This window comes from Trachurus trachurus, assembly GCF_905171665.1.
Source record: "Trachurus trachurus genome assembly, chromosome: 12".
NCBI lineage: Eukaryota > Metazoa > Chordata > Actinopteri > Carangiformes > Carangidae > Trachurus > Trachurus trachurus.
Genome location: NC_139908.1, coordinates 11,657,601 through 11,673,195, shown reverse-complemented (window position 1 = coordinate 11,673,195; position 15,595 = coordinate 11,657,601). Strand labels below are relative to the sequence as shown.

General features: G+C 40.2%; 1 protein-coding gene across 2 annotated transcripts in view; it reads right to left on the bottom strand.

Moving 5' to 3' along the window:
* ccbe1 (collagen and calcium binding EGF domains 1) overlaps nt 1-10,674 on the bottom strand; it is a 32,657-nt gene extending 21,983 nt beyond the window's left edge. For both annotated transcript variants that reach the window (XM_083983833.1, XM_083983834.1), the window contains exons 1-2: nt 10,482-10,674; nt 10,300-10,380 (exon numbers count right to left, since the gene is read on the bottom strand). In XM_083983833.1, coding sequence (XP_083839959.1) covers nt 10,300-10,380; nt 10,482-10,585 — 185 coding nt within the window. In that variant the 5' untranslated portion in view covers nt 10,586-10,674. The remainder of the gene's footprint in view (nt 1-10,299; nt 10,381-10,481) is intronic.
* Between the last annotated feature and the right edge of the window lie 4,921 nt (nt 10,675-15,595).

Sequence of the window (15,595 nt, the reverse complement as noted above, 5' to 3'; positions counted from 1 at the left end):
TAGCTCGGTAACTGCAGTATAACATGCTCTTGACAGGTGGACAAACACACTGATGGTGATTGTGGTAGTGGGGAATATCATTAAACTGGATTACAACTGACAAAAAATACTGACATTCATCAACATACAAGCGAAAATCTCAATGGAGGGGGTAACATGTGCTACTAAACACGAAGCCTCTTTTCCAAAGTGTATTATTAATGTTGAATTCTGCAGCTGTTTACGATTTGAAACGACTGGTATAGAGCTGTGTGTTCACTGTTGCAGCCTAACATTTCCTTTGGCTAGCTGCTGTCCTTCAGGGCTGATAAATTAGCAGCTTATTCTTTTCACTAATGGGAGAATAAATTAAGGCTTGAAGTTCCCCAATGATGAATAACAATGAGCTATAGAAAAAAATACAGACTTAAAAAAAAAAAAAAAAAGAAAACGGCCAGTTGCTCTCGATTAGGTGATTAACTTGTCAAAAGAATTTTACTTTGTGATTATAATTTGAATATATCTTTTTGGGGGGTAGAATATAATAACCATAAATACAACCAGAGCATTGGAGGCAGAAAAAAACACAACCTGCGGTTTACATATCACCACATCTCTTAACCATTGAAAAACCCACAGCATGACCAAAGCGTGACCACACTACAGTTCTCCGCGGAAAGAACCAGATGGGTGAATGAGCATCGGCCAAAAGAAACAGGAGTGAGATTTTAAGAAATCAAAAAACTCAGTGATACATGGTTCAGAGAGGGAAAAATGCCTGTGATCTGAAAATATTAAGTTGAATGAGAACCAGATCCACAAGGTCTCAAAGATCACCAGGCACCAAATCAGCCTTACAGTTCACTTCATGCAGGATGTACTTCCTATATCTTTTAGACCATGTTTCAATGCTTCAGCACTTCCTCTTCCTATATGTTAACACAAATATACTTATGCCATATGAAATCAGTCTGACTTTAAGGATGTTCTTTAGTCATATGTTGATTCACTGCCATTCATTTTGTCATTCAGTCAGTTCTGTACTTTAAACACACTGTTTAGTTTAAAACTACTGTGTGTAGTGTTGTGACGGGTGATAGGTCAAAATCATCCAAATTGCACATGTCAAATCATTCAGATACAACAACTCCAGTCTTTTGGACACATTATAAAGTATCTGACCTCGGAAAGTCACGGTCTTTCCGGTAAAGGCATGTTTTGCATTACAGTCCTCTTTCAAGTGGAAACAGATGAATATATTTAACCAAATCAAGTTAGACTCCAGTGGACTAATCTGACTCCAATGTCCAATAACGCTGAAAATGTTGAAATAATAAGTCTGATTACGATCCAGAAAAACAACTGTTTATGATTATTCAAAGAGAGAAAAATCGATCCGTTAATGAAGGTAGGCAGAGAGAGGGGGGGGGGGGGGGGGGGGGGGGGGGGGAAGGAAGTGTTTCATTTGCTATTTTGAGAGAGAAACTTGTTTGTTGATTAATGCACCAAAGCAATAATAGAGGAGAGAGAGGATGTTTGCTGCTGCTTGTGCTCTACATCCGTCACTTAGGAATGCTCCTTAACACTAACATGTCCTCCCCAGCTTTAACCATGATAACTTACACTCTGCTTTGTCTTCTAAGGGCCAGGATGGCCATTCATCCATTAGCCAAAAGGGCATATCAGATGAATTGTTGACAACACTGAGTGTAAGCAGCTACTTCACATCTCATTTAGAATAAAATCATACAGATACGTATTAAAATGCTTTGTAAAATATCACCCTCTATGGGAGCAAAGGTGAACGGCGACTGTAAATCAGAGTTGAAAAACCTGCCCCCACCACCACCACCACCACCACCTCTTCCTCTTCTTCACACCACAGACTGTGAGAACTCCCAACAACACACCAATACATTAATGACAAGACCTGCAGAAATAGCTCGGAGCCAACTGGCTCGACTTCTATAACAATATTACTCAATAAACGGTGCAAAGTGCGACACCATTAAAGTGACACACGCTGTGGGGCATGTGTGCTGTGAATTATTAGTATCAACATACCTAATATTTCTATAGGACAGGAAAACTGACAGAAGGGACAAAAAGCAGTTGATAGTCATAAATAAAGCTGATATATGAAAACAATAGCCGAGGTAGACAGTCGTTTTTTTGGCGTCAATGGGCGAAAATTCCTTATTCGCCTTTCAGCATACTGTAATTCATGTGGAGGGAGAGCAACCTAGATGTCTGCACCTCTTCTTGGCTCTGTTTTCGGTCTAACAACTAAATCTAATCTGTGACAGAAGACAGAGATCTTCCTCACTTTCTTTCTTACTCAATTGGCTTTTCTGTAAATGCAGGTGTGTGCATGTCCATTCAAAAGGAAATATGTCGATATCAAAGAATATTTCAGTGATGAAGAGAACTTCTGAACATGTTACAGGCTGCTAAATTCTTTTTTCTGCTATTCCCTAATGTGATTAAATGTGTATTTGATATTATATTTTCAAATTCTTTTATTATTTATTTATTTTTACTTCTGCCTCTTCTAGCTTCTCGGCATAACACAAATATGTACAACTCCTGACTTGATAAATGACAACATAACATTTGATTGTATCTGAATTATCCCAAAAATGCAGATTTGTCTTGTTACCTCAGTGAAAGGAAATAAAAAATGGCCTAGGTTAATTGTGTATTATACAATATTATTGAGTTCTGCAAGCTCAGAACTTCACACTGCAACTAATGATTTCCTCTGTAGAGTAATATAAAGTTATGTCTTGATTTGACATCACTAATGAACACATAAAGTAGGAAAAGGCCTCTGACTAAGGAATCGGTGGTGGCGGAAGAGATAAAGTACAAAGTGATGTCTATATGTGCAGCAGGGAGTGAAAGCCTCATGCCCTCTTCTTCAGTCCAACACATGGAGGAGGGTTATTACTGCCAATCACAGAAACTCAACAGCAGAGAAGCTGCTTATGAGAAATTACACTAGAAACAGCCTGTTTACTTTCAAGTTGAAAAGCTCCAGATGCATGTGATGAAACTGAAATTACGCTGGGATGAATTCAGAGTCCATGGCATGAACAGATTTTATCTTCACTCATTTTAATTGTTTTCTGACCTACTGAGAAGATAATGTGCTGGAAATGAACCAAATCTTAGACATCTTGTTAGATTTTCTATTGCAGGGTAAGACACTGACAAATGGTGTCTGGTGCCCTGACGATAAAGGCACGAAATTAGATTCCCACCACTTATATAAGTTGTTCATTTAAGGACAATTTCAGGCAAATTCAACCTGGAGCTATAGTTTCCGAATATTCTTGGTCTAAAGGAATCCAAAGATTTTCTTTTTAATTGCTCCTGTTTTGCAGTAGTTCTGTCTGTCCCCGCATCGCCACAGCAGCGTATAATGGGAGCAGAACGATCTTACGCTGTTTAGGCTGTTCGCATCCCATCCTTTTTTTCCACAGACAACATCAGATGGCTATTCAAACATACACCCAGGGGTTTGTTTAGTTCAAGAAAGCTGACATGTTTGTAAACGGAGCTGTAAGACAAAGTCTCGCGAAGTCTCGCATACAAGAGTCAAATTGACATGCTCAGTATGTTTAAAGGCAGAATAAACAATATCCAGACTTACTCTTACTGCTACGAAGATGCTGTGGCTCTGAGTTGATATTCCTTTGTTGATAAAAACAAACGGGAGTGATTCAGATGACCTTTAACATAAGTAAGCCTTCAACGTGACTCTCACGCGAGACTTTGCGAGTCTTTGCGAGTCTTTGTATTACAGCTCCGTTTACAAACATGTCTGCTTGTTTGAAGTAATCAAACCCCTCGGTGTGTTTTTGAATAGCCATCTGATGTTGTCTGTGGAAGAAAATTGTGGTTTTGAGGGATGTAAACACCCTAAGCGTAAGATCTGTCTGCTTTCATTTAACGCTGCTGTGCTGATGCAGATACTGACAGAAATACTGCAAAACAGGAGCAACTAAAAAAAAATCTTGAGAATCCTTCTTTTAGACCTAAAATATTAGGAAACTATAGCCCCAGGTTGAATTTGCCTGGAATTGTCCTTTAACAAAAATACTTTGGGGTCTAATTTGAGGTAGTCAAAGAGAAGAGGAAACAGTAAACATGCTAAGGCCACTGATTTTATGTTCTTGATTCACCACCTTTCAAGAGTAAAGTTCCTGAATTTATGAATGGAAAAAAAAGAGGAATCAACAAGTTATGAAAAGTATTTCACTGGACATCTTCACTTGATCCCTATCAGGTCTCAGATTAGACAAACTGGGATCATTAGCTCAACATGGCAGCTGACCTCCCCTGTACGCCTTCAGACCCCTTTGACTCTCCGCTGTGTGGGAGCTGTCAGGCTAACACCAAATGTTCACGTTAACTCCTTGAACCCGCAGCACAGTCTCTGTAATACGGCAGTCCCCTTCGGTTAACAGGCTTCATATCCTCTCTCTGAGCATCGATAGAAAACAGATGTTGACGTCTTTTTCTTGACAGGACATCTGAGTTGTGATGAATTATGGGATATATCTCAGATAAAGTGTTATGGTTGTGTCAGATATCTAGCACACGTGTTGAGCACTTTGTAATTTAGCAGAAGTGTATGGCGTTATAACAATAGAGCTGCTTGTGGAATGTAATGGCGTTCATTAAGACAGCAGCCTTTTTATTTTATTACTCTACAGTATACAGTATCACAGTGCTTTGAATCTGTGCCAGGTATAGTAAATCATTTCAGGCATTTTTGATTGGCATGATTTCCAGCAGCCTTATCTCATTCTGCATCTACTGGGGTTAATTCCAGTAAACTCTGTTTCACTCAAAGGGATGTTGAGAAACAGCTTGGACTTATTCCACGCTCCTTCCTCAGACGACTTATTTACTTCATCTCGATGCATTCTTGTCTGTTCAGACGCTGAGCTGAAACAGTTTATAATGTTGTTATTCCTACAAAAAAGAATAATAATTAGTGGTTTAAACAAAATCTAAAACTGTTTGCTGAGTAAAAACAAATTTGGCTTTATTAAATAAAAAAAAAGTATGCTTGCTTTGAAACTTCTACCTTAAATGGAAACCACAGAAGTGTAATGATTTTCTATTGTGCTTCAATGCTACGCTACTTTCTGCCTTGCTGATACTGCTGTTTTTATCACCCACAAACAAGACTTGACAAGTATGAAGTCTACTAACTGGTTCTCCGACATGAAGCGTACAACAGGTGGCTGATCATTAGGTTTGTAAGTAATCGAAAACACGCCTCCTATAGAGAATGCCGCAGACTTCAATCATTTCAAATTGCCTTATGTTTTCCATCTCACTCATGTGCAGTCATCAGTTCCCCAGCGGTCGGTTTCAGTCTTTTATCCTTAAATGATCACCTAATTATACTGAATGATTGTATGTGTAATTTCACCTATGACGGGTATTTAAAGCTGCTGGAAAATTCAAGTTTGGCTTCTTTTTAAAGGACTCTAACCTATTAAAGTCTACTTTGAAACACTGGACGTGTGCCCATAGGTCAGTTGATATTAATGTCCCAGTATCATAACATGGTGGCCTACCTGGATGACACATGTTTCCACCTCCTGAAAGATGCTACTCTTACGCTGTCCATAAATCTACGGCTTGTTCTACTTCTCGGTCCAGAGTATTTATAGTTGTATCCGAAACGTAAGCAGCCGAAAAGTAATCAACATGACTAACCGAGGCCTGCTGAACAGCTTAAGCTATGCCACAACATATCCCTCATGGCGCGAGGATCACCAGAGGGACGACAATATGGCAACGAAGAACCCTCCGGGTGTATTTCTGGTGCTGAAAACTATTTGAATTAAGAGACGGAGCCCAAGTTCAGATGAGGAGATCCTTCCAAGGTGCAGAGTACGTACGAGTGTGATGTGGAAAACAGACGAAACAAGAGTCTTCAGCCCTCAGACTTAAGTCATCATTTCTCTGGAACTGAGCAGCACCCCCCTCTGTGTTTCACTTGCTGGGAACTGCAGTATGAATCAATTACTGGTTTTGCCGTCAATGGAACATGGATCACATTCTGATGAAGTTAAAATAAGAGATTAGGAAATATCCTATGTGAATTCATTGGAATAAGGTGATGGGGATTTTTTTAACAAGACCCAAAGAATGCTGCCTGCATCGGCCAAGTGCATGTGAAGTATCGTGACTATCATGTCTCACAATGGAAGGGAGGAGGGGGAGAAATGTTATCCTCAGTTTCCGTACTGTGTAAACTCCAGAGTGAGGGGGGGGTCTCAAGAGAAAGGGGGCAAAGAACACAACAAACTGCGTCTTACCACCACAATTATTTGGAAGAATAACAAAGCAACAATTACACATGCCACACATCAATTATGCGTAACTGTTACAGCTGCATACTGTAGTGGAAAGACTCGCTCTGCCTTGCGCTCTGCTCTGCTTCTTGTCCAGAGCAGCATTCCCTTTTACAGGGTAAGGTGAGGCCGACGTCGCAGATATGCAATAAGTCAAACCAGTGTAATCACTGCTTCATGTACCCTCTCGTCACCTAAGAGAAGTTATAAACAGAGACTATTAATGTGTCTCGATGCTACGATGGTGAACACATCGGCTCTGGCTCTCATCTTGGACTTTCACAGATGTCATATGATACTTCATCTCAGCAGAAGAAAAAAAAAACATCCACAACTGTGCTGTGTGAGGTTGCTGTTGCCAGCTGATAAAGCGACTTAGCCTGAAAGAAATCATGACAGCTGAGAGATTTGCTGTTTGCTAACAGCTGCTGTCAGGTATACTTTTTCCAGGAGGGTCTCTCTCTCACAAAGCAGGATTACGAAGTTAGCTGGATAACTGCTGAGTAAAAACCTGGAGGCCTTTCAAATCTGCAACATGGACTCTAATAAAAACCTCTTCTGTGCTATACTGGTCCAGCTCTATTCAGTAATCCTGCTTTGTGATAGACACCACATTAAAGAACATTTTCTGGACAAAGAAAGTGATGGATTAATGCTTTCAGCAGCAGCAACTGTGGTTTCAACAAAAATAAGAACACTATAAGGAAAAACAGCACAGTTAGCCAATAGTGACTGACCGCCATGGAGAAACCAAGAGAAACAATAGGCATCAACAGAAACTACAACAAAAAGCCTCCTCCTTGGAGAAACGCTGCCGGTAAAACTGTTTATGGTGCATTGCAGAAATGCAATAGCAGTGAACAGTAAATTTCAACAAACAGCTCACACCTTATCATTTTAATCAAAGCCTCCTTTGGATTTTAGTGGAGCATTTCTGCTGCAATCACAGGCCTTCGTGATTGAGCTGCAACTCCTCAAACAACAACTCTGCACCGCCAAGCACGTTTTAACTCCACAGCCTGTAGGTACACAACTATGAGCATGTACATGCTGCATCCTAACACACTACAAAACTAGGCCTTTAACCCAAATATGCCAATCTCTGGATGAAACAACCCAGAGAGACAGTAGTGAGAGATGAAGGAGGCTGCCCTGACAGTGAGACGGATATGGTCGGAGTCAGCCGAGGTTCTGGTACCTCTCTCGTACTGTGACATATGGTCTCTGGGTCTCAGGCGTCTCCTCGGGTGCTGTTTCACAATATGATAAATGCCTCAAGGATGAGTGTTAAACTGTGCACACAGTGGCATGCCATGACCAAAGGAGGGGCGGGGGCTGGGGGGTCTGTTTCAAAATCCCATCATCAGGGCCTCTCTTCTCCCACTGGGCTGACAGGGAAAGGCTTGAATTTCAACGCCTCAAAAATGTTTTAAAATAAAGTGAATGTTAAGGCTTATTTGAAGGACTGCTTTGACATATTGGGAAATATGCTTATCTGCTTTCTTGTCAAGAGTTAGGTCACTGATCTGACGTCTGTGTCTAAAATACACAGCTACAAACATCCGCCTCTTAACTTAGTTTAGTGTTCAGCCAGCCACTCTGGCTCGGTCTACAAAATCAAACTCTGGCACTCACTTATTGGCATGCTGGACATTCACATCGATTTTTAAGAAATTTGTAACACATTTCTGATGCACGTTACTGAGTTCAGTTTTCTAGCTGGTGAAAAATTGCATTTACATATTCGCCAAATCACCAAACAAGAATAAAATATTTTCGAAAACCAAGAAGCTTCTGGGTTCAAAACCTGGTTTGGAAGAGGCCTGTTAATGGTTAATGGTGATGATAGACTGGCAACCTACCCATGACGTAACCTGCCCCTACCCTATGTCAGCTGGAACCCCCCCCCCCCACCACCATGAAGCCTAGTGGTAGTTGTAGGTCTGTATGAATGGAAACTCCAGGGTGATGATACAATCAGAATTAGATCACAGATGATGTATTTATTGTGGTCCCATGTTATATCATCAAAGCAGAGCACACCTGTCTGTGCAAGCAACAAGGTTTTCACAGTTTTTCTGACAGTGCTTTTAAAAAAATGGAAAAATTTATGACAGCAATGAAATGCTCCGAAACGTACAGACATGGTGATACTACACAGAGTGCCTTAATGAATGCCATAAGCCTACATTTTCCTGCGGCACCTGAATGTTGCCAACTTAAATCACGCTTAGTTCCCTTTGAACTCCAGCTCAGTCATGCCAAGGCGTAATTGCGCTGGTATGTGCCTGCATTTTCGGGGGAAAAAGAAAGAAAAATAAATAATAAAAATTGCAGAATGCAAGTGCCATATTCATCTTATCAAAATCAGATCATTAATCTGAATTTCTGGCACCACAATAAAACCTCTCTACAAACAATTACAGGGCCGATGTGCAGTCATCAGCCCACACTGTGCAGGTGAACCGAAATGCACCCAGGGCACATTATCTTGGCTCTTGGCTGAAACCGTTTTTCTTCTTTAAATAAACATTGCGGGGAAACAACTGCGGCCGTAGCCAATAACCATAAAACAACATAATTATGTTAAGAGTGTGTTTGAGATTTGAAGATCAAACGGGATGTCACTGCGTGCTTGAACCGTAACCAGCAGTTTGTCAAGTGATGCAGGGATGAAACCTCCCAAAGTCGACATTTGGGCGACTTCTCACAAGCGTTATCCAACAGTCGGGCATTTCTCTCATTCTCCATACTGTTTTCCCAGAGAGGCACACACAAATAGATTTGCTTTAAATCAAAATCATTTATAAAATGCTTGAAATTAGTTCCCTGAATAAGTCGCATGATTCAATTTCCAAAGAGAGACTGTGCATCTCATCAGCCTGAGTCACAGTGTGCTTGGAAATAAAGACCACTGAATTTCCACATAGGGGTGTGTGAGCGTTGAATAGCTGCCCATGATAAGATTATGACTGAATGAATGATTCTTATAACAATAACGTGTAGTAAAAGAACACCCTGAGGAGTGGTGTGGGTGTGTTGCAGTACCACATCTCAGCTCTTATTGTAATGAATTGCCCCAGCTTTTATTACAGACTAACTTAAACTCATCCTGCTGTTTCTCATACACTTCTGGTGTGTAAATCAATCAAAATTAGTGAATATTATGTTGACAAAACTCTTTAAAAGTCTGCAGTTACATGTCTTTTTTTTATTAAGCCTGTGGGGCCCCTTGGTATGAAGACAGATTAGGTTGTTAACAACTTAATCTGTAGCCTCTGACAGGAGTTTTGCTGAGAGGCAACGCTGTGTCCACTGTGTCTGTGACCCGTCATAATTAAAGCTGGTGTCAGAGCTGAACAGACCAATTTGGGGGCTTGTGTGTGGACATTTAGATTGTTATGATCCCTTTAGTTCACAATAGGATGACAATGGCCCATTAAGTAGTAATCACTTCATGTCAACATATGACATACAACTATAGCCTTGTTAGGAAGCAGATAATCAACAGCTCACTTCAAAACTGGAGCAAAATCAAAAATCAAAGGCATAATAAAAGATAATAATGATAATAAAAGTGACACTGAGGAATGTTTACCAGCCTATTGATTTTTATTTTAATAACACTGGCAGCCTCAGGCAATAAGATTTTATGTGACTTTCACTTACATCTATCTCTCAGTGCTCCATAAAGCAGAACCTGTGCCCAGTGTCTCAACTATTTTTCCACTTAACTTAGGCTACATTTCAACAAGCTGCAACATCTGAGCTGCATTTTTTTTTACTCTGAGAGATAAATGACAAAAAGTCAGGTCAAGTTTTACATAATCCAGAGCTACATTTAAAAAAAAAATCATTTTTAGAGACACACAGCCAACTGCATTGCAGCTAGTGATCCCTGCAGCATCCAGCTCCATGACTCACATTATTCACACTATACCTGTAACACGTCGTGACTTCTCCGGTCGACTTCACGCAGGGGTACTTAGTTGTAGAGATGTTATTTTCAGAGCACTCTCCACTGTGGAAGGAGGAAAACATTTTTTGAGGCAAAGTGAGCATTTACCCTTTAACTAAAAAAACCAAGTGCTTCTTTGATGCTTGTCATGTTCTTGAGTTTACCCGTCACTGGCATCCTCCTCCTGGTAGGACCAGAGCAGACCTCCCGAGAAGCACATGCAGGTGACGGTGAGCAGAAGAGGACTCCCGCTGTGTGTCAGTCTCATCTCATCGGTCCAGTCACCTCGGGTGCTGTCAGTTAATCCACACTGGTGGTGATAACCTCCCCACTGATACAACTTCTCAGGGTAAAGTGGTGCAGGCTCACCCACAGACCCTCCCACTCTCCCACCCGCTTCTCCGAGCAGCAGCAGCAGCTGGATGAGGCGCTGTTAAGAGCTGGAGGTGTCCCTGCTCAACTTTCCCCTCAGTGTAGTTTCAGCAGGTTGAAAAACAAATGAAACAAAACAGAAGGAATATATTTCACCTTAGAATCGTTAAAATGTCTCCGAGGAGGTGTGTGTCGACACATAAACTTTTCTCTTTTTATGGCTTGAGCTTTCACTTAAGTGAGACCATGAATATTAATGACAAGAAGGCGGCACACACTAGAGCCGCACGCGTTAGGTAGACTACGTCATTAAGAGCCGACTGCACCATTACTACCACCGCGTGGCTGTAATTGAAACAACTGCTCATTAATTAGTAAGTAAATAATTGTATAATTTTGTTAAGGGGTTATATACTATAATTAGTAGTTATCTTGATTGTGAATATCACTCCTGAACCTTTATAGATTAAGCGTCAATAACAACGTTAGGGTTGCCAGGTTGTGAAATAACCTACCTTAGCATGAACATGGTCTATTTAGTTAAAAAAGGAAATAAAAAAGATAAGCATTACAGTCTATGGATAAGCAAAGTCATGCTGGAGGAGGATTTTCCACAACCTGGCCACCTAGAAATTGTCCTTATCAATTGCTTTTAACTCATCTATAAAGCATTCATAAAATTATTTATTTATCATTCATAAAATAATGAACTAGCCTATGTGTTATAAAATCTGTATAAATGGTGCCTCATCAGAAAGTGTGGTGCCATAATTGTAATAGCCGCAGAGAAATGTGAATCTGCATGGGCTACAACAACTCTCATGTTTGCAAAAGACAAAAAATTTGATTCATGTCTGTATTTCACTGAAATGGAAATGTGACGTTCACGGTGGACGCTCCAAAAATCAACCCATTAAAATGCATCAGCAATACGAGGGCAAATACATTTCAGGTAATTCATTTATTCTACCTCCATTTGAAGTTGTAAGCATTCATTATTCATACATTGATTTAATGAGATTTCCTGAAATATTAAAGGGGTCCTCCACAGATTTTCACAGATGAAGTTCAGTTAGTGCTTCGAAGCCTGTGGGAAAAGATAAAGTTATTTAATTTCTTCTGTGTCTCTGCAGGGAGCTTTGTGAAAGCTTAACAAAGAATAAATATTGAATGAAAGCGGCTACTGGGTTACATCATGAGGAGTATAGTAATATATATATATATATATATATATATATATATATATATATATACGTATGCGTGTATCTATATATGATGTACAAAACCAAATAATACTTCAATTAAACAATGAAAGTCCTATGTGCTTTTCAAATATTCAAGAATCACATCATATTTAAAAATCATTTAATCTCTTTGATGATGATACTTTTAACTTGATGAGGCTTAAAGAGACAAAAATATGCAGATTTTAATCAGTCAGACAAACATGTTGAGTCATTAGCACAATCTCAGCAAAGAAAATTAGTGCACTATTTATTTACACTAACACAACTCAGGCCACTGCCTTAAGTCTTCTGTCACATTTGATGCAACTGATTACGCTGTAATTGCAGAACCCAGAGGGCAGGCAGCTTTTTTTAAGAGAAGAGTGTCTGCATAAGCAAAGCACTGTACAGTCTCTACTAACTGTGTCAAAACACTGGGGACTTAGGCTGCACAGTATCAACTAAGTCATCACAAACAAATCTGAGCTGCATGTTGAAAATGAAAAGCAGAGTCTGTGAATTAAGAGGTTGCATCACGAAAAAAAAAAAATCAACTGCAGGATTGTAGGACAAACATTATATATTTATGGCCTGGAGCCCAGTGGTACACTTTATTATATCACACCCAACCACAACTGATTATGTAGCCACAACACACCGCTAATCATCAGTTGTAGCTGCCTGGTAGAAGAACTGCATTCATTCATAAACAAGTCATTATAGTGAATAGAAAACAGTTTAATTTGAATATCTTTTACCATTATGAATGTTAGGCTATGCAGCTCACCCACCTCGCCGTGGAGTCATGAATGAGAAATACTACTCTTAATAAGATGCTGACTTTCCTTCTGAATGACCCTGACCTCTGTGTGACCTCTGCCCACAGGCCTGACCTGAGGCGAGGCGCTGTTCACTGGCACCTGCTCCACCGACCTGAGGGTTCTTCAGGTTTCTCAGGAATGCAGTGTGGCATTACAGGGAGCTGGATAGCAGAGCCACCGAAGAGCCTGTAAGGGATATCCCAGCGAAACTGGAGGACTGCGGTGTCACTTACAGCCGTTATACTGGCTTTTTGAAATCAGTGAGGTCAGTCAGGTATGATTTAACTCTCCTCTGAAAATGACGTTTCTATCAGGGAGAAATTTTACACCATAATTCCTCTTGCAGTCGTGTTTTTCTTTTATTTAAGACTGAGAAATCGTGCCTCCTTTTGGCATCATTTAACAGAAAATGACACCTGGAGCCTGCCACAAAGGGTCTGCTCAAGCATGTCCATTTCAATTCAAGGGAAAGCAAGTGTTTCACCGGTCTGCTCACTTCATTTCGGCACAGCCTCTGTAGCTCAGCAACTGGCCGAGGGTGCAGTTCATCTTCTGACCACTTGATGGCCCTTTCAGCCAAGAGATCTCTCCCCCAACCCCCCCTTTATTTTTTTTTATTTTTTTATTTTTTTGCCACTATCGTCATCATTGCCCACAAAATGGATGACAGCTTTTAGAAATACCAGGGTGCGTCACGACTCCGAGGTGCACATGCTGTGCCATTTATGTTCCACCTGTTTTGATGCCTCAGCAGCCCGAGAGGCAAGGGATGATCAAGCCTGCGACAGCACAAGTAGCCAATTAATGTTGCAGGATGATGCTGTATCAAAGCTACAGGGCTAATGACCATACACACAACCTCTCCTGCCTTAGAGATATGAAAAAATTACCTGTGACTCTTTTGCCATGTCATCATTTTCCAGAACACAACACAGAGCATCAAAGGAAGCTGTTTCCCCCCACTTTACTCTGTTTATACTTCGTTTTCCCTTTCAAACAAATGTGGTAGTGTCCTGTTATAGAACTAACAATAGTTTTAATAGTTTAATAGTTTTGTTATATATAGTATAAAACAGTAGTGAAAGCTTCTTTAATGGTGTTGTTGGTCCCACTATTTCCTCCCTATTGGTTTGAGCTGGGAGTTTCCTCACATGAAGGCTGAGCTTAGAGCACAGCTGAACTTTTTACCCACTAAACAGCAACAACAAGTGAATCTCTGCCTAAAGAATCAGCACCATCAAGAAAACAAAAAAACAAATGAAATCGAATCAAAGAAAAGTGATCGAAGGAGAAAAGCAGTTAGCAGAGATTTGCATGGGAACAAACAGAAGCCAAAAAGACTAAACCTTGTCTTTGATAGGTTGTTTCTGTCTTCTGTTTTTGAGATCCCAATGAGAGCCTGGAGTTGAGCTGGTGAAAGGTGGAGAACAACCAGACTTACATGTGATTTAGTGGTTGTATGGATATGGACTTGGTTTGGTTGTTTGGAAAGAGAAAATCAGAAAAGCTCAAGCTGTCCGGTGAGATTATGTTCAGTCCAAAATGGATTTAGTGCCATGTAGTTTTCTAATGTTGACATTAACCTTTTCATGCCTAATGGATGCTTTATAATGTGGAGATGCTGCAATGGACTGAACAAAAACATAGTCCTTTATCCTCGAGATGCTCCCTCACACATGGGATGACAGCAAGAATATTGCAGGGAATGAATGAGCACCCACTGTCAAAACTCGTGTCTCCTGCTCTCTCTCTCACTCTCTCTCTTTCTCTCTCTCTTTTCTCAGTGCAGCACTGCAGTGCTTCTCTGCACATGCCCAGACAGACTGGGAGAGAGCCACAACAAGTTAGAGCTCACTAGAAATATTAACAGCCTGCATCACAGACACCTTCGTGCATTCCCACTCTCTGCACCAGGAACTGAACTCTTACGTGAGGTGGAGATATAAAATCCTTCATGACATTTTTTAAACTGGTGGCAACACATTTGCTGTGCAGGAATCGAACCAGGGACTTTCTCTTTCCTTTTGTCTCAAGGTCACGTTTCCTCCCACAAGCAGTTTGAACACAGTCAGAGCAGCTTCAACACAGAGTATCACTACCTCTCCTTGTTCACTCATGTCCAATTTATTTTTATTAGATTTATATATTTTTCATTATCATCATTAATACAGTGATTTAGCTTAATGCTATGTTTAACTTTGTCTATAAAGCTCCATACTCTCTATGTTTATTATCTTCTCACTGCCTTAGATCTCAGCAGGCTTCTTTTTTATGCACCATATATGTATATTTTATTTAAAAACCAGGCCACTCCTGTTCCTGTAATATCATAGCAATTACATCAAACCATTGAAAATGTAATCAGAGAGTATATTTATATATTTGGTTCACTTTCAAACACTGTGGTGGTTTAGTAACTCTTCATTCATGGTAGTATATTTTATGACAATAGACTGTTATTTATTTTTCTCTATTACAGACGTTGCAGCGAAAATAGACCAGTGATGCAATCAAAGAGCATAAACATTGTGATTCATGGCTCTCAGAAAAGATTCAATAAATGGGAGAATAACAGGAAAGATGATATCAAAGAAGCTCAGATGGTGAAATGGAAAATTGTGGAAAAAAAACAAGCCATAAACACAGGGAAGATGTATTTCTTTTTTGGCATGAGTTTATGATGCATCAAACAGAATGGAGTGGAGGCCAAGTGGAAGAAAAATGGTCTGCAAATCGTCTTAGAGGATGGGTTTGCATTTTTTCAAGTCAGTCTTAAAACAACATTCAGATGCTCTTAAGGACACTGAAGCGGTTTTTGGTATAGCTGGGAGTGTTTCTTCTTCTCTATACAATGCCAAA